We start from the raw sequence: 19,929 nt of genomic DNA on the forward strand, positions 1-19,929 counted from the left end.
AGTTTTCCAATTTCCTGACTTTTCCCATATTGAATTGTGGGAAATATCCAATTGGAAAAAATGGTCGACGGGATTTTTTTTTACTAAAAATGATAAAAAGTACTATAAACGCACTTTTTCTAGATAACATTATAACCATTAATGATAATGATTGTTATTAATCACTAATTCCTTTTTTGAAAATGTGGGAGAATTTTCCAACAAAAAATGTTGGGCTGATTTTCCAATTGGAAAAACCATTTTTCCAATGGGAAGGCCATTTTCCAATGGGACTCCCATTGGAAAAGTTGACTTTAAATGCCAAAAAAACATATTTCTAAATTAAATTTCAGGAAACAAAAAATATCTCTTATTAGTATTACCTAACACATTTTAAAAATACAAAAATAAAAAACATTGGGTGAAAAATAAAAAAAATAAGTTTGCAAAAATTCCGGATTTGCAAACTTAATCCGGATGCTGTTTTAGATGGTTGCATAACTTGGCCCTCAGTTCAAAGGATGACATGTCAGTACCAATCTGATGAATAATAGAGTTGAAGAAACAGTTTCCATCTGACTTGATATGTTTTTCTCTAAACCGTTACTGCTTAGGAGATTTGTAAGTCTTGTTTCAGCAAATTGTTTCAGCATACTATTTAACTGTGTTTCATTCTTACTTCTCTGTAGAACTTCTTGTAGTTCACTGTCTTGATATTCTGGTGCATTTTAGTTGCTGTGCCGTTGATCAGTTTTCTTGGATTTTTATTTGCTTTTTTCCTGCCTTGTTCTCGTTTAAGAGGACGGATGCGTTTTCTCACCCACTTCCGTTTTCTTTTTTCAATGACTGGAGTTTGATAATCATCTGAACATGACGAACTGTCACATGAAGGTTGATAGTTTGTATCAAGGTCGCTATAATCACTATCAGGAAAACAGGATAGGTCTATAGCTTGAACTTTTCGTTTTCGTTTTCACTTTTGGCCTTTATCTTTTTCTGAACTTTGATTAGTGGTACATCATCAGATGACTCCTGCATTGACTGATGTTCTTTTTCTGACTGCTGCATTGACTGGTGTTCTTTTTCTGACTCCTGCATTGACTGGTAATCTTTTTCTGACTCCTGCACTGGCTGGTGTTCTTTTTCTGTTTCCTGCATTGACTGATGTTCTTTTTCTGACTCCTGCATTGACTGGTGATCTTTTTCCGACTCCTACTTTGACTGATGCTCTTTTTCTGACTCCTGCATTGACTGATGTTCTTTTTCTGACTCATGCATTGACTGATGTTCTTTTTCTGACTCCTGCATTGACTGATGTTCTTTTTCTGACTCTTGCATTGACTGATGTTCTTTTTTCTGACTCCTGCATTGACTGATGTTCTTTTTCTGACTCTTGCATTGACTGATGTTCTTTTTCTAACTCCTGCATTGACTGATGTTCTTTTTTCTGACTCCTGCATTGACTGATGTTCTTTTTCTGACTCTTGCATTGACTGATGTTCTTTTTCTGACTCTTGCATTGACCGATGTTCTTTATTTGACTCCTGCATTGACTGATGTTCTTTTTTTGACTCCTGCATTGACTGGTGTTCTTTTTGGTTATCATAAACTGAAATGAAATTGTACTTTTGTTATAATATTGATCTATTCGTATGTCAAGTATGCATTATTTAAGACATGAATTATATATTTTTTATGGAAAATAATGTCGTGCATTTAACATTATTTATTAAATACAACATTTAATTAAAAATCATGTGTTTCATACATATTATACAGAAAAAGCATCCTTATAAACTCTCTTCTTATGATTATTATAATCATTATTATTATTATTATTATTATCATTATTATTATTATTATTATTATTATTATTATTATTATTATTATTATTTTTACCATTTGATTTTCCAATATCTAGATGTAGTGGATATGCTATATATACTTCTTCATCAGACCATTCAACTTCGGAAGCCATGGTATCTAAAATATGAAAATGTTTGCTGCCATAAGGGGTTATCAGTCAAACAAAATTGGTAGAACTTATTCATTAATTAATAATTATAATTTCAATGAAGATTAATTGATTAAAGTGGAATAAAACTTAACAATATTATTTTGTAAATTAACTATAAATGCTTAATTAATATTTGAATAATATTATGTTCTTTGGCAGCCTGATGGGTCTAACAGCTATTGAAATAAATTGAAAACAATTATGACAAAAACATTCTACAAATATTAAACTGAAGTGTTTACTTGGAAATATATGTATTGTTCCTTTAAAGTACACTATTAACCAGAGATAAATAACAATAAAAACTTTACCTTTTAATGCAGAATCCATAAAAATACACGAAACTTTTCTATAACTTACACATTTTCACAACACTCATGCCAATGTTTCAGATATTATTTCCGGTCAATCTATTGGTGTTATCAGAACAAGATGAAGTTGTTATATCATTAATCGGTCAGGGAATTCACTTGCACTTCTTATTTATTAATCTTTGTGGCAGCAGAGTTAGCAAACACTATGTGTGCTATCAGCACCTTTATCTGCTGATAGAACCTATTGGCAGCTCTCAAGCTACTCTTAGCCCCTTCTGGAAGACAGCATTATTAGCTCTTGTTTTTAGACCCTAACAGTGTTGGGTCATTAATAATACTCATTTTCAGAATATGATTCAAATATATTTTTGGATATGAAGAAGACATGAAAACGTATTGAAATATGATGAAAAGTCAATTTTAGTGAAAAGTGTTGATAGCCCCTTCTGGCACTCAATAGATTGTCAAATCTAGCTTAAGTTATTCAGTATCAACCATTTTTATTTTTAGAAACCGTGACCTTGACCTTGACCATGACTCTCGGGGCCCCAAAACAATCCAATGAGAGGTCTCTATAAAAAATTCCTATACACCAAGTTTCTTGCAATATATCAACCCTTACTTAAGTTATTCAGTACCTACCATTTTTCCTTTTGTAATAACAGTGACATTTACCTAATCCTAAGGGCCCTAAACGAAATACTCTATAAACTTCTCCTCATTGTAGTAACCTGGTTTCCATTTGAAGAACCTGGTTTAAAATATCAAAATGTCCCTGTCAAAAGCTATTAAAAAAGTTTAAAAAAATAATTTAAAAAGCCAATCAAGGGCCATAATTTGTATAAAGGGTAAATATGGTGTTATATTACCTTATTGTAAGATGGTCGTCAATAATTGTGTGAAGCATTTATTTAATTGAATGATGGGTAAAGAAGTTATTAATAAAAATCCCTTGCCTTAAAACTTTAACCTGCTCTTAAACTTTAACCAAAGTTTCTTATTCAAGCAGCGGTCACCATTGGTATTTAGGATATATGTAGTTATGAAATTCTATTTTGTGATGGTTCGGAACAACTATGTGAAGTATTAAGTCAATTAAATGAAGGGTATTGAAGATATAAATGAAAATGCCATCTTTCCCTAAAACTTTAACCGGACCCAGACTCCGACGCCAACGCCGACGACGGGGCTAGTAGTAAAGCCTCATTATTCTTCGAATAGTCGAGCTAATAAGTGCGTTTTCTTATATCATATTTTCGTTTTTTATCATTTCGAATTCTAATAAACGAGTGCCTAAAAAAACAAATACCAAAAAATGAACCCTATTTGTTGAAAAATACAGCCTTCTCGTTTAAAATAGCACAACACTTTAAATATTAATGTTTTTATATTGATCTCATTATTAATTACACCTCAATGAAAATAGCTGGGTTTAACTAGTTAACATTATAAGTTATGATCATAATTCATGTTTTAAAATATTTTCAAATATATTCTTTCGACCACCCGTGTGAAAAAAAACATCCGTCCTGGCCTATTGCGAGCAATGGTAAATAGGTAAAAAAAACTTGCATGTATGGTAAACAAAATAGGATACGACCACTCGTTGTTTATCCTATACATAGCTTCGGCTGTATACATCATTTATAAAAAGAGCTTTGGTTGTTGAATTTTCCTTAATCAATCTTGTTAAAACTTCCTCTTAAATGGGTAATTTTAAACAGTTTACATTAGTAATGCTTATGAAATGCACTAAATCAAGGTGACTTCTATGTGATTGATGATGGAAAATATGTTTATAAGACGGATTACAGTGATAATTATTTTTACCATTGTTACCAAATGTAAAGGTTGGTACATACTTTCATTCTAGTAGGTTTATATTGCGCCTTACTGCAAAACAAACTGCTATATTAAACATTGAGTTTCGTGTCACTGACTCAACATGCTGTACACAAACAACACAAATTCAACATTGTATCGTATAATAAAAGTGTCAACAACTGATATATTGAACGACAGTGTAACAGAATTTACCTACTCCGTTAAATCACTGTGTTTTTTCGTAAAATAATATCTTTTTACAATACCAAACACGACATTTGAATTTACCCTTACAAAATAAAGGGGCGGAATCCGGACGGAATTGAGGCGGAAATGGCACATTATTCCGCCCGATATTTATACATGTTTCTTGTAAATTATGGGCGTAGAATTATTGGTTCCAGGCGTAAACAAACTACGGGCGTATTTATATACTTAAACATCTGTGTGACAAGGATTTTCGAACTTCTACGGGTTTTTTACTCAACCTTTGGGGCGGAATATCCTACTTAAACATTTTAGTGAAGCGTAATTTCGAACATAGCCTTATATTTTCAGCCAAAAAAATCCAAAATATTTAGAAAGTCATGAAAACTATTGAATCGTTTTTGTTCCCATTATCATTTACATTTCATATAGCGAGTTAAAAGACAAACATATTCCATGTTATTATTTGAACACCGCATACGACTTGTGATTTAAAAGATGCAACAAAAACGTAACACTAACAAAGGAAGTGAAACACATAAAGAAAAAAAATGACCACATGATATAAATTTACACTCAGCTTTTATGAGTTTTAAAGTCCACTCAAAATTTAAAGTTGAAAACACATACAAGAATACAATGTACACATTATCAAATGCTACCTAAATGGGGAGAAGCACTTTTGTAAGAACTACTTGAAGGGGTACTACGACCCGGAAGCATTTCGTTTTGGGCCGACACCTTTATGCAGAACTTAACTTCTTTATATATTAAAACTTATTACTTTTCCTAACTCTTTCGTGTGTATCTCAGAAAGAAATACACTTTTTTCCCTTTTGCTATTTAAAACTGTACCGCACCAGCAATTTAAAGACAGTGATACTCATTGGTGGAATAAGCCCTCGGAGAGCTACATTTTCTGAGAAATGGAGATCAGACTAAATTTAATGTTTCTCCAGGGACAATTTATAGATTTACATGAAATAAAGAACATGTAACAGTGTTTGTGCCATACTTGTTCCTAGTCCCTGATTTGGTCCATTCACTCCATTTAAAATGTGATTTTAAGAGCTTTATGATGGAAAAACTTGGAATTTGAACTAATGCATAAAGTAATGCATTTCAAATTTGAATCATGAAAAAAATGCAAAAGTTATGAAAATTGAACTATTTTAGCATAAATCATTACCTTCAAAATGGTGATAAAATAAAAACAAATATACCCAATAAAACACTGCTTACTGTCTCATCTGTATCCCACTTGTTACATACTTAATCTGCTCTTACCCAAGTAAAGAATGAAAGGTCAACAAGGCCTCTTATAAACAATGAGAATCCTGTTAACTAATCTAATTTTAAAGCACTCAAAAGGCTTACTACACATTTTTGTTCCTTTTTAATTTATATCTAGTGTCACAGTTGTGATTTCATTGAAAGACTTGATGTACTTTTTTTAAATGAGGAAAGGAAAGATTAAACGCAGGAAGTCAGGTGGAGTATACCAGCCTGGAAATAAATACGCAAAAGCTCATCGTGCTGCTAGCGAGTCTGATATTAAGCCCGGCCCCAGTTGGAAATGTCGATTTCACACGGCAGGAAAACCGGCCCGCTGCACCAGAGTTACGCCCTCGGAAGTATCTGCAAGAGGAGGGTGTAAATCTGGGATAACGCATTTATAATCAAATTGAGAAAAATATTATCCGTCATAAGTAGTGAACATGTTTGTAGCTTATAGAACATCTTAACTTAAGTTTTTTGGAGGAGACAAGGCTCAGAATGGGATCTAAACCTGGATGTTGATGCTGAAATTGTGAGTTTCGCTCAAATTAAGTATGAACTTATAGCAAGTGCATAGATATCTTGAAGCCCTGATTTATCGCTTACCTGAAGTTCGTAGGGCTACAATTGAGTGCTTTGCTGTAAGCTGCAGGGACCGTCCCCATGAGCATTTTGTCTGTAAGGGGAATGGTGGCTTAGGTGACTGGTGGTACCACTCTGCATTTCTGCCCACACACAACACAGTGTATCTGAAATTGACAGAGAATGGCCATGCACTTCGGTAAGCTATGCTGGAAACACACCTCTTTAGACAGGCAGTTTTGAGTGTGTCAGATGACATTTCCACACAAAAATTGTGAGGACTCAAATATAGCAGTACTGATAACAATGCCGAAACATGTATCTCTGCCATGGTCCTGTGCTGGTTCTTTGGCGTCCACACCACTGCAACTGGGCGATTCACTAGAAATATCGCTCCAGAAAAAAAAAACCTTTTACTGAGCAGCCTTTGTCACCCAGTACACACCCAGAGCATCATGTTACTTGACAGTGGCCTTATAAAGATATAAAATCAGACAGCTGTTAAATACCGAACAAAAGCGTAAACTTGAGACGGGCAGATATGTTTTAGGGAAGAAATGTCGAAGAAGTTTGTAAAAGAATATGCCAAGCTCTAGCTTGATGATTGAGGTCCAAATTCAAAGTGTTACTCAATAACATGGCGGCTTAAATTTAATCAAACATCAATAAATTAACACAGGAAAATAAGAAATGACTCTAAACTCCCTCAAATTCATGGGAGCATGTCTGAAGACGGTCCTGTACGCCGACCGAGACGGAAAATGTGAAGTTGCATGGACACACTAACACACCTTTACAGCCAAACAGTCATCGTGTTATGGCCTCACACTTAATCACTTATACAAACTCACACTTAATCAATCAATCAATCAGTCAATTAATCAGTCAATTAATCAATCAAACAATTAATCAATGCACCCCAATCTGGAAAGCTATGACATTCGTTATGAAGAGATGAATCTTGCAGTGTGTAGCCGGCTGCTGGCTCAACTTTAATGTCCCAAACAGCAACTGCAATTAGAAAAAAAAGTGTTGTTTACAGTCAAAAATCAAGATGTTCGCATTAAAACAAAGCCTAGGATTGAGTAAACTTAAACATTCGGCCCTTTGGCTGGGGTAAAACATATAAACCCGCAAATGGATGATCAGCAAAACACAAATTGCATTGTGTTTCTGAGAGTGAGGGAGGTGGGGGTGGTGGGGGTGGGGGTGTCCCAAGGATATCTTGACGCAACTTACAATAGCCGCCTTGCGGTTTGGTTCACAAAGCCGGCCCACACAAATTTTAATTTGCATGTTTTGAACTGAAATAGTTCAGCTTCAATAAACCTATGCATGGATTAAAACAAATTAGCAAATAACTACCAGGTCATAAATGGAAATAATGTCATTTTTTACCTGAATTATTGATAAATACACCTTAAATTGCAGTCAAACTGGCTGTAATATAAGAAAAATGTGCCCTTTTCCCTAAAGTCAGGTTTTGAAGTTGTAGACAACAGTCCAAAGACCAAGAAATTAAGTATTTCGTCAGGGGCAGACAAATCTTTAAAAAAAAAATGTCAAAATTTTAAAATTTAAATAAAATTCAAATTATACAAACCTTGACAAAATCCTTTTAGAAACTAGGAACTTTTGGGTGAAATTTCTTCACTGTACACTGCATATGCCTTGAGTTATTCCAAAATCTGGTTGTCACTTCTAGGACACGGCCCACAACAAAATTGCCCTTCTTGCTCTATGTAAAAGCACTCCAGTTCACAACTTTATTATGAATTTGCAGAATAGATTTTAGTTATGAAATTATTTTTCCACAAATTATGAACAATTTGTCTGTTGATTTAATACCAGAAAACAATATAAAGATAGTTTCGTTTTTCTGCTATCATCCTTTCTTTAGAGTCACTATCTGTAACGTCCATGTGCCACAGTCATGGCCGCATCTCTGCGGACACATTATGTCAACCTTAACTTAAGTTATTCAAAACTAAACAGTTATCTATTAAGTAACAGTGACCTTGACCTTAGAAGCCACAAACGCAATACAATGAAAGGTCTCTATAAACTATTCCTATACACCAAGTTTGGTCACAATATGTCAAACCTAGCTTAAGTTATTCAGTATTAACCATTTTGATTTTTAGCAACAGAGACCTTGACCTTAGCCATGACTCTCTGGGCCTCAAACACAATCCCGTGAAAGGTCCCTATAAATTTTTCCTATACATTAAGTTTGTTTGCAATAAACCCTAACTTACGTTATTCAGTACCTACCAATTTTCCATAAATAGTAATTATGACATTTACCTTAATCATAGGTGCCATAAACGCAATCCCATGAAAGGTCTCTATAAACCTTTCCTCATTGTAATACTCAGGTTTCACTTTTCGAAATACTGGTTTAAAATATAAAAATGTCCCTGTTAAAACCAATTTAAAAAGTTAAACAAATATTGAAAAAAAGTATATCAAGTGCCATGATTTGTATTCACGGTAAATCTGGAGTTATGTTACCTAATTGTAAGTTGGTCGTCAATAACTTTGTGAAATAATCAGTCATTTAAATGAGGGATAACGAAGTTATTAATAAAAATCCCTACTTGCCCTTAACTTTTACCTGCTCTTAAACTTTAACCGAAGTTCCTAATACATTCAGGGGCCATCATTGGTATTTAGGTTAAATGGAGTTATGTAACCTAAGCATGTGATGGTTCGAAACAACTATGCCAAGTATTAATTTAATTAAATGAAAGGTATTGGAGTTATAAATGAAAATGCCAGCTTGCTCTAAAACTTTAACCAGACGCCGACCTCAACGCCAACGCCAACGCCGAAGCTGACGCCGGGGCGAGTAGTAAATCCTCATATATTTTTTTCGAGTAGTCGAGCTTATAAGTGCGTTTTCTTGTAAGGCCATACCAAATCATATTTTTCGTTTAATATCTTTTCTCACAAACGAATACCTCAAAAACAAAATACCATCCAAAAAATGAACCCTTTGTTGTTGAAAAATACAGACTTCTCGTTTAAAAAGGCACACCACTATAAATATAGATGCTTTGATGCTTATTGATATTAATCTCATTATCAGTTATAACTCAATTAAAATAGCTGGGTTTAACTAGTTAACATTATAAGTTAGGATCATAAATCATGTTTCAAAATATTTTCAAATGTATTCTTTCGACCACCCGTTTGAAAAAAACAAAACGATCCGTCCCGGCCTAATAAGAGCAAAGGTAAATAGGTAAATATCCTTTCATGTATGATAAAGAAAATACCATACGACCACTCGTTGCTTATCCTTATCATAACTTCGGTTGTATAAATCATTTATGATAACTTGTTTACTTTGTTTTAACTTCCTCTTAAATGTGTAACTTTAAACGGTTTACATAAAAATGAAATGCACTAAATCATGGTGACTTCTATGGGATTCATTATGGAAAATATGTTTAATAGACGGATTACAATAATAATTATTTTACCATCGTTACAAAATGTAAAGGTTGGTACATACTTTCATTATAACAGGTTTATAAGTGCATAACAAAATGCTATATTAAACATTGAGTTTCGTGTCACTGACACAACTTGCTATACACAAACAACACATTTCCTCGTATAATAAAAGAATCAACAACTGATATAATGAACGAATCTGTAACTGGATTTTTATACGTCGTTAAATCACTGTTTTTTTGTTGAACAATACCTCACATGACATTTGAAGTATGGTAACATTCCAGTTAAGGTTCTTTCGGTTTAAATGTTGTAATTTGGTTGTATAAATTCTAGTAACTAAATTTTATTTTCCACAACAGAACAGATAAAGCGGTGTTATACATATATATATTTATGTAAATAATTTTATATATGTTTTAAGTAACATGCCTATATATATATACATGTTACCAAAACACTTTATATTGTAACAGTGACATTGCATAGCTTAGTTCAATTTAATTCAAGGCACTATACAATAAAATCACACTATAGAAATATCGCCTAGGTGCCGTACATGTGTTAATTATATTTTATGAGGATTGAGAAATGCATATGTACTTATTTCAGGATTGGTGCTATTGACCTCTGACCAACAGTACGTACCTTTGTATGGACAAACAACGCTTACGTGCAAAGTTGAAATGGACGGTGTTATAGAAGTTAACTTCAAAAAAGGCAGCATTCGACTCATTTACCTTAGCTCATGCAGTATATTTGATTGCCAAGTATCAAACGCGACGAAATATAGTGTATCAAAGAATACTCAGCCAAAGGGGTATGACTTGTTTTACCTCACTATCAGCGACTTCAGAGAAACTGACAGCGACGATTATCACTGTGAAGTACAAGACAATGGAGAATCTGGATCCAAGTTTATTACTCACGCAGGTATTTCATTATAGTTAGAATGTTTAACGAAAATGCGAAAATGTTTACCCAATTTAACGAATTTGGTTATAGTTTTTGTTGATTAAAAATATTATAATGCATTAATTTATTAATTACAAACATATTCATGACTTTGCAAAAATAACATAAAAACATTCTTAGGTAAAAACCATTGTTTATTTCTAATGATCCTTACTTCCCGCCGCAGAAGTCCTTTACAAGATTAGGTTTTTCATGTTAACAGAAAGGTTAAAAAATACGATCGAGTCACTTATTTTGGAATGTTGTCGATGAACAATCTACTATTAATTGAAGATGAACTTAAGCGTTCGCCGAAGTCTCATCCATTACAAATGTGTAAAGAAATGCATAATGCATTGAGTTATATTCTATACCTTATTTAAACGTCAAATCATAGACGCTCTTTTGAACCACGTGATCGTACAATATATATGTTTCCGTATTGGGACGCACGCGCGTACAAAAATCCCATATTTTTTCCGTATTGTACGAATCACACGTCCAATGATAAACCTATGATAAAGACCGAAACCCGTGAAAAGGTTCCGAATGAAAATCCGAATCAACAGGCGCTCTAAATTAAGCGTTACAATAAAGCTTCTGTTATTATCGGATCAATATTATCGTTTGTAAACACGGACATTTTTATTATTACTATTATTATTATTATTGTTATTATTATTATATTATTATTTTTTTATTATTATTATTTTTTTATTATTATTATTTTTATTTTTATTATTATTATTATTATTATTATTATTATTATTATTATTAAGATTAAGATTATTATTATTATTATTATTATAATTATTGTTATTTTTATTATTCTTATTATTTCAAGCTGCACTCTCACAGATTAAACGTTTTCACAACTTCTTTTTTTTTGTCTTGGAACGAGCCAATTTTCGCGAAAATCCATGGAAACCAGTTATATAAGACTGCTGACAAAAAAACAGATCGCAAATTTTTATATTTAAGTTCAAAAAATGATGTTTTATGCATTTTTCTTAAACCGTGAGTAACGGTTTAAGCCATAAAACATCAATTTTCAAACGGAAATTTGAAAATCTACGATATGATTTTTTGTCAGCAACCGTATATCATTGGTTTGCATATATCTACGCAAAAAAAATGCACTTTCCAAGACAAAAAATATAAAAAAAATGTAAAAAATGGTAAATCTGTGAGAGTGCAGCTTTAAGGAGTCAGGGTAAAGTCGAAAACATAGAAAAACTCGCCAAAATCGTACAATTTTTATTATGACCTTAAACTCACTTTCATATTGACCGCAATGTGATATGTTCGGTGGGTTCATTTAAAGTTTTCATTACATAATATAATTGGAACACTGATTGAATTTAGACATATGTATATAGGCAACACTTAAACTGGAAAACGTCATGAAAGCACCAATTTCTGCACTTTCAATATACAACGTGTACTGGTATGGCTCCACATCGTTTGAAGAAACTCTGCTACCTGTTTTCTCTGAAAACTGGCCTCATATTGAAAAAAATATATAATCATGACAACCAGTTCTGTTATCATGTTGTTAATGAACTTGACATAGTTAATTTTAATTAAGACAAAAAGGACAAGTTATTCACATTTTTGCGTATTTTTCGTACTTTGACCTTGAAACAAACTTGACATTGACGTTGAAGAGAATATCCATGCACATCTACATAGAAGGCGTTATGAAAAAGATGCATGCCATGCAAAAAGGTCTACTTTTGAACAAAACTTTACAATTGCAAAATACGCTAACAGCAATATCAACATTGAGGCTATCAATAATTGTAGAAAACCTTGGGGGTTTTGAACAAAATCTTACCATTGCAATATTATTTAAAATAAAGGAACAATCATTTGGAAACCGCTTTTTGTTACAAAATACACATACAAATAAATAAATAACATTTTATCTCCTTAGCCTTGATCATTCTTATGTCATTCAATGTAAAAAAACCTAAATAATTGAATGAATAACATGTACTATTAATTGAATATGTATGAATAAATGAATGGATGATGGGTAGCAATATTTCTTTAAAATAGATCTATCATTGTTGTTATTTTTGTTAATGTAATTGTTAAAGTAAATGTTTTCTATGTGTATCAGCTGAAACAATATACACCAATTAAAGCATAATTCTGCATCATATTATCATATAATATGCGAATTTGCATTTAATGTAATGATTGCATAAAAAAGAGGTCACAAAGTTAGTAAATAAATTCACTGCACAGCCAAATGACCAATACTTAGATTTCATCTTTATCAGTTTTATTAGAAAATGCTATTTTCTCAAAGCCGCAGCCACTAACCATCGACAAACGGCATAAAACAAAATAATTTCAGTCACAGTATAAATTAACTTTTTCAATCATACTTACATAATTCTCCATACACTTCCGTACAGTTATATTGAAATACTTAATACTTACCACATGTTGTTGTTCACCATTAAGAAATGGGGAGGCTGTTTCCTCATCATTTCCCCTCGGGCCTGTTGAAAACTACTAGGAAGTTATATATACGGATAATACCTAGATACACAACTACAAAATACAGTAATTCAAGCCCTTATTACATATACAAGAGACCCAGTGAAAATATATCTGGCATGCCAGGTTCAACTGATGCGGCTCAACACTCAAGTGTTTTACTACGACATTAAGTGGCTCATGGCACATGTGCGACCTCTTTACCTGGCTCAAATGCCTGAACTTGGAGATTAGAACCAAGTAATGCAAACTTTAAGTTATGTCACTTGTCGCCGACAGTAAAGTTGGCTTTGACAATCAAATACCCCAGGGCGGGCGTGAGATAACCTAAACATATGTTGCACCCGTTAGCGCTTGCCCGTGATTTTCATCAATGATTTTTTGTTTTTAAAGAAATCCCCCCATTTCTTATTTGGAATTGATAGTGACATTGATTACTTACATTGACCTTTTCCCGAAACATTGTTTGCAAGCGAAACAAATTTCAAAACATAAAATAATTACGCAAAGCAGATTGACTGATGGTTAAATATTAAGTGACGTAAATACTCAAAACAAATACCGCCTTCAAATGTTGGTATACCAAATGGTAAACATCCAAATGATTAAAACCTTATGTAATCCATAATCAAACTCAATGATTAATTAGTCAGTAAATTAGTATTTGCTAACATATTAACCTACATGAATGTATCTTTCCCCCCTTAATTTCAATAAAACGAAGTGAATCATTTTCAGTTCAAAAAAGAAAGGCAAAACTATTTAAGGACACTTCATTCATGTTTATGGTTAAGTTTTTTAAAATTGACAGCAAACTAAGTAATGATATTTGTCTTGGCCATTGTTCCTTTCCGTCAGTGTCCATAAAATTGACACTGTGGCCATGAAATTCACGACCTAAACGCTGTGTTTACTTGTTTGTATTAATGAATCGCATCAAACTGTCCGTTATGTCAGAGAAAAACAGCTTCTGCACTGCGTGTCTCATACGTTTCTTTCTCTGATATAATGGAATTTTACATAAAGTCCCTGGTTAAAACGTTATAAAACACTAAGAAAATCGTGTAACAATTAACCGTTACCTTTCAATAAAACCGCACAAAATATGAAATGAAACCTGATATTTTCTTTTAAAATAAATTGAAATTGAAGTTAGAAACCTATTTAGAGCACACGGCTGCTTTCGAATTGGTGTATCCTTATTTACAGTGGGTATAAAATCGGTTACACTGACGCCAAACATTACATCTATTTCCGTCATTGAAAACGCTCAGCAGCAATTCACGTGCGTTACTTCGGTCAGTCGTCCGGAAGCTGTCGTGAAGTGGTACATAAATGATCAAGAAGTCACTTCCGGGATAGTCCAAGTCACATCACAAGATGCAACTACGAGTACTCTTTCATACACACCTGAACAGCTACATCAGGACAGGAAAATCACTTGTCGAGGAAGTAATGGTGGACAGGACGTCATTTCTACAAATAGGCCAACACTTGACATTCTCTGTAAGTACACATGCATACTAAAGTTAAGTATAAACAATTATGATATACTACGTTTAGTGACGAAAATACTTGTTTGTACTACGTGCTTTCAGTGACGCTTTTCTTACAGCTGCATTGCGTTTATCTTAAAAAGAAGGAAAGGGACACAAATAGATAAGCACACGAGTTCAGTTCCCCTAATATCAAATCTATAAACGCCTAAAACTGACAACAACTTATGCTGGTCAAAATATACCAATATTTGAACTATTGAAAATACCGTTGAAAGCACCTGCAATTTTGAAATGCAGTAATATCGGTAATATTGATAGTTATGTCAGCGGCGCATGCGCGACTATTTCGACATCCAATGGCGGTTTAAACGCAGTTTGAACGTGTAAACAATATACTGCTATGGTGCTATTCAAGTTACTTAGTTTTAATACTTACTACTACTAACGATGCAATACTTGCATAGAGACGGGGAAACACTTCGCCATTTTCAATCTATTTGAGTCTGACAATTATAGCTTGGTCACAATAGTATATATTAATTTTATTGAAATAAATCAGACCACTGATGACTGCTGTGTGTTAGCGAGATAATTATCGTTAGATGACATTCTGGAGCAATCTTGTTTCATAGTTATCATAGTGGAACCTGCATGTTTCAGCAAAAATGACTCATCGAGTTTCCTGTGTTTTTTATTAATACAAAAATAAGCCTTCATTCTTACCCTTTATGATAAAAACGTAAAATAAACCAATCATTTTTTTCAAATGGCTTACATTCGTGATTTTAAATTTTAAAAATATTAATCATGATAAATAATTGTTTCTGTTATTGTAACATCAAATGACGATTCATATTTGTAAATATAAAAAATCACGCAAAAGTAAAGTTACCTATGTCTAAACCTATAGTGTGAACTACCAGTATTGATCAAGACGATTAAAGATACGTAAATGCCAATTGTTACTTATAAAATGACTGAAGTCGATTGTTATGTACATTCGTTAATCTACACAAAACAACTACACGTCTTTAATCACAAGTATATTAAACGTAAATACACATATGCCACGTACGGTTCCTTTCTCTGAAATCAATAACTGATAACCTGAAATGTAAACTTTACTATTGCAGACGGACCAAGTGTTCCAACTTGCACTTTTGATGGTTATGCTATGCCCTCTTTGATCAAAGTAAGGGAAGGATGGGACTTCCGACTTAACTGCAACAGTGACGGGAATCCGTTACCAACAATTTCATGGTCACATCCTGGGGATGGTCCCTCCAGTCCTCTTGTTTTGAGTAACGCTCAACGGACACATGATGGAATCTTCAACATAAGTGCTAGAAGCTATTTAGTCCCTTCATTTCAACACACTGCGAACCTTTCTAATTCCGCCATAATAGCTGTCCAAGTATTCTGTGAGTATAAGTGATTCCTCGCCTTTAGGGTATGATTTATATATATATATATATATATATATATATATATATATATATATATATATATATATATATATATATATATATATATATATATATAGTCAATTGTTAGATATGGTTAAAAATTATTTAAGTTGTGGTTATATAATGGAGTTGAAACAGGTTTAAAGCTTTTAAATGAATTCGAAGGCAGAAATGCAATCCACAATGTAAAGACTTGCGATCTCGTAACTAGCCACTTGGTGTGTTCACAAAAAATTTAAGAAGTTTCCTGACTAAAGCCCATTTCCATAATCAAATAAAAACACATGTTTTTTTTTAAATAAAATCAGTGAAACCAAAGTATTTCAAAATTAATCAGTTTTTATGTCCTATGACCAGTTAGATACTTAAGTTAGGAAAGCCAATTGATATGTAGCGTTTGTAATTTTCTCCCGGTATATTCTTCACGAAATCGTTGCTTAAACATGATGTTGCTCCACGCATTTTGATGATATAATATTGCAGTCACGTACTTTTCGCCGTGTGCCGTAGATTCAAAGACATGCCATTATTAATTTGTCTTATCTAGACAATATCACAAGACGTAGTATCGCTTTTGTAAGGCAACACATACACATAAATATGGAAATGGCAAAAGCAGTTCGATTTGTCACGGCTGTGGGCGACATCTTCGCCTCAAGACGTTAAAATCATAGGAAATATCGTGGGGATATACTCGTTAAATTTAATAAATTATACGTCATCATGGAATATCTTCGTATTAAACACTGTATTCTGTCAACCAATTCATTATTGTGGCCTTGTTTGTACATGTAGATCCACCAGGTTCTCCAAGCTGCAGTGTTGGATCAGCGACAATTACATCGAGTAGCATAAATGCTATAAGGGGAAATACTATTGTTATATATTGTTCCTGCGATAGCAATCCTGCGCCCAGCTATTCGTGGTCTATGACTGGGGTTTCTTCGTCAACGACAGGACAAAATCTTGAGGTTATTGTTCAAGATTCGACTACGGTAACTTTAACCATCAACAACATCATGCCCTTCACAAGTGGAAGTACTGAACGAGGGATGGTGGAATCTTCTTTCAAAGTCCAAGTTCTTTGTAAGTAGCTTTGTGATTATTCCATTAGTATTAAATGCAAAACGGAATTTAAATTGTTCACTAAATAAAGGCTTAATGAAAATGGTCCTTTCGAAAGTCAGCTTATTTATATTTGGTCTTTATGAAAAAATCGGATTAATATGAGTTGTTTTAAAACATATTGACCCTATTTGTTTAACGCTATACTGGTTTGCCTGTCAGAAGTTTTACTATTGCAAACAAGTCTAGATAACATTAAAAGAATAACGTTGTATACTAGTTTCCCTACTGAAACGAATTGCAATTCAGCAATTTTATTTCCCCTAAAAGGCGTTTGTATTATCGTAAATTTATAAAACATGTTTTTCAACGGTATTACTAAAATATAATAATTATGAGTAATGTCAGTACTGTTAAAACGCTTTTTTTCTTTATTCTTAGTTTTTTCTGTTAAAGGAGCCATGAATACTGATACCCCAACCGGTTTCATTTTATTTATCCGAATATGATAACGACGTCAAGTGACGTTACCGCTGTTTTGACGCCATGACGTCGTTGTGTCACAACTAACTTTTTGTTTAGATCAGGATGCACAATATTCATAAATTATTTGTCATAGTTTGGCATTTTAATGAATTGAAAATTTGATATATTTCTACTTGTACAATGCTGTTGTCTCGATGTGTGATTTTGTCGATGTTCTAGATATATGTTGATTATGTAATGTTTCTCTGCTAGGGTAGTTTTGCTATGCATTTATCCTAAAAGCCAATGCATATAACAGATTTGACATGTGCAAATAAAAATGAATGAGCTTAAAGTCCAGCACGAAACGCTCGAAGGTCAAGTTATTCTTAGGTTTGTGTATGCAAGGGAATACTTCCTTTCTTTGCGGGTATAATGACCTTAAATGTGTTGGTTCGGCTAATGGGAAACAGGAAATATTGTCATTCAGTGCTAACATAAGGCGCTTGCAGGCCGGTAAGAAAATTGTACATGTTTTTGGCGGGATAGGAATCAATATGACGATTCCCGTCGACATGTTCATTTTTACATTGTCACTTAAAACATTTGTGTTTTTTACAGATAGATTGAGTGTTTTTCGGTAGGGTTTAATCTAAAGAGCTAAAAAAGGATGGCACTATTCTGCCATTATGTAAACCAGCATGTATACCCTCATGCCTTTATATAATTAAATGCTTAAGATGATCAAAAATATTTTATTTTAATTAAACCTTTGAATAATATTATATCTTCATACAAACTTGACATTGTTGGCATTGTTAAAACCTAATATTATTTCAATTAAGCACATTTCCTACTATTTTTTTGTGAAATTCATCATGTTTAAATTCTGAAAACCTGACTAAATCCCTAATTTCTGTGTATGGAGGGAAAAGGAAATAATCTTAATATAACCAACACACTTTTAATCCAATTTGCCTTGAGAAGTTGCAAGTAATTCAATATAAAACCTTTTTAAAACAAAGTATTTCTACAGGATTATTATTTTTGTTGATTTTTGTTGGCATGATTGTTGAAGCAGATGTGTTGATTGTAAATAACATGAATTAAAATGTACTCTAATTAAATCATTATTCATCATAGATGTAGTACGATATGTTTTAGAGCTCATAGAATTAGCATTTCTTAAAATGCTTATATGCTCAAATAAAAATGCAAATAAATTGTGTGAACAGTTTTACACAACATACCGATGATAAATACAGAGAGGTAGTCATCATCAGAAACATAAAAAAATGATATTATCTCAAAGCCACGGTCACACACAATCGACAAACTGCATGAACGAAACTCATTTAGGGATGAAACAAACAGGATAAATGAACTTTCAGAACCAAACTCACTCACACAACGCTACAGATTGTATAAATTTCCATAATGGGATAAAAATATATTCACAAAACTTACCACAAAATACAGCCAATGAAGCCCTTATATACAATAAATAACATGGTTAAAGAGATGTATTGACGAGAAGCATAGGTCATTCTCACGAGATACCTAAGTCATTTTAACGAGATACGAAATATAAGACATATGTTATCTCAGTCTACAATAAAGTACGCAACTGAACCCAATGAAATTCGAGGTTTTTAATTTAATTTCCATTCACTCAACCCTTTTATTCTTCTATAAATGAATATTAAAAAACAGTACAGTACAGTACAGTATAGATTTGTGACTCAAAGAGGCAGTACAGACTAAGTGCTGCAGTGTATTTTGTGTGCTATTGATCCTAATGCGGATCGTTCAGAATATTCAATATTAATACTTATTCAAAATAGCAGCGCCTATCGGCATCGCATCAATAATTTAATCAACTGATCAAGTTAAACATCTTTGACAGCTAGTTATTCCAGACAAACGAAGTAAACCGATGCTAAACCGTTTTACTGATGATGTCAAACAGCAAATGATCAATCTATGGAATTACATAATAAATTCTTAAAGTTAAACTCTGTGAATATATATACGGATGCCGGAGACCTCGTACCACTTCAATGTCGAACCATTACTTTAGCGTACCGTTTTTGGTGACTCTTTCTAGCCGAATGGTACGAAGTCTCCACGTACAATATTGTTGGGGTCACTTGAACGATTCCTCCGTAATTCTGGTAAATCCTATCTTGCAATGAGATTCAAGATCCTGTTAGTGAATTATGTTCAAATATCAATAATTGAATTAAAAATAAAAATCATGAATTTATCCAACTTATTTTGCTTAGCCGATTTCCTCAGCTTCCAAA

At 33.0% G+C, this 19,929-nt stretch overlaps 1 protein-coding gene across 1 annotated transcript in view; it reads left to right on the forward strand.

The window, feature by feature from the left end:
* Positions 1-4,055: 4,055 nt before the first annotated feature.
* Positions 4,056-19,929, forward strand: part of LOC128235990 (hemicentin-1-like) — a 31,663-nt gene continuing 15,789 nt past the window's right edge. The window contains exons 1-5 of the mRNA XM_052950772.1: positions 4,056-4,160; positions 10,276-10,596; positions 14,338-14,634; positions 15,761-16,048; positions 16,889-17,179. Coding sequence (XP_052806732.1) covers positions 4,091-4,160; positions 10,276-10,596; positions 14,338-14,634; positions 15,761-16,048; positions 16,889-17,179 — 1,267 coding nt within the window. The 5' untranslated portion in view covers positions 4,056-4,090. The remainder of the gene's footprint in view (positions 4,161-10,275; positions 10,597-14,337; positions 14,635-15,760; positions 16,049-16,888; positions 17,180-19,929) is intronic.

Source organism: Mya arenaria, chromosome 5 (assembly GCF_026914265.1).
Source record: "Mya arenaria isolate MELC-2E11 chromosome 5, ASM2691426v1".
In the NCBI taxonomy this organism is placed as follows: domain Eukaryota; kingdom Metazoa; phylum Mollusca; class Bivalvia; order Myida; family Myidae; genus Mya; species Mya arenaria.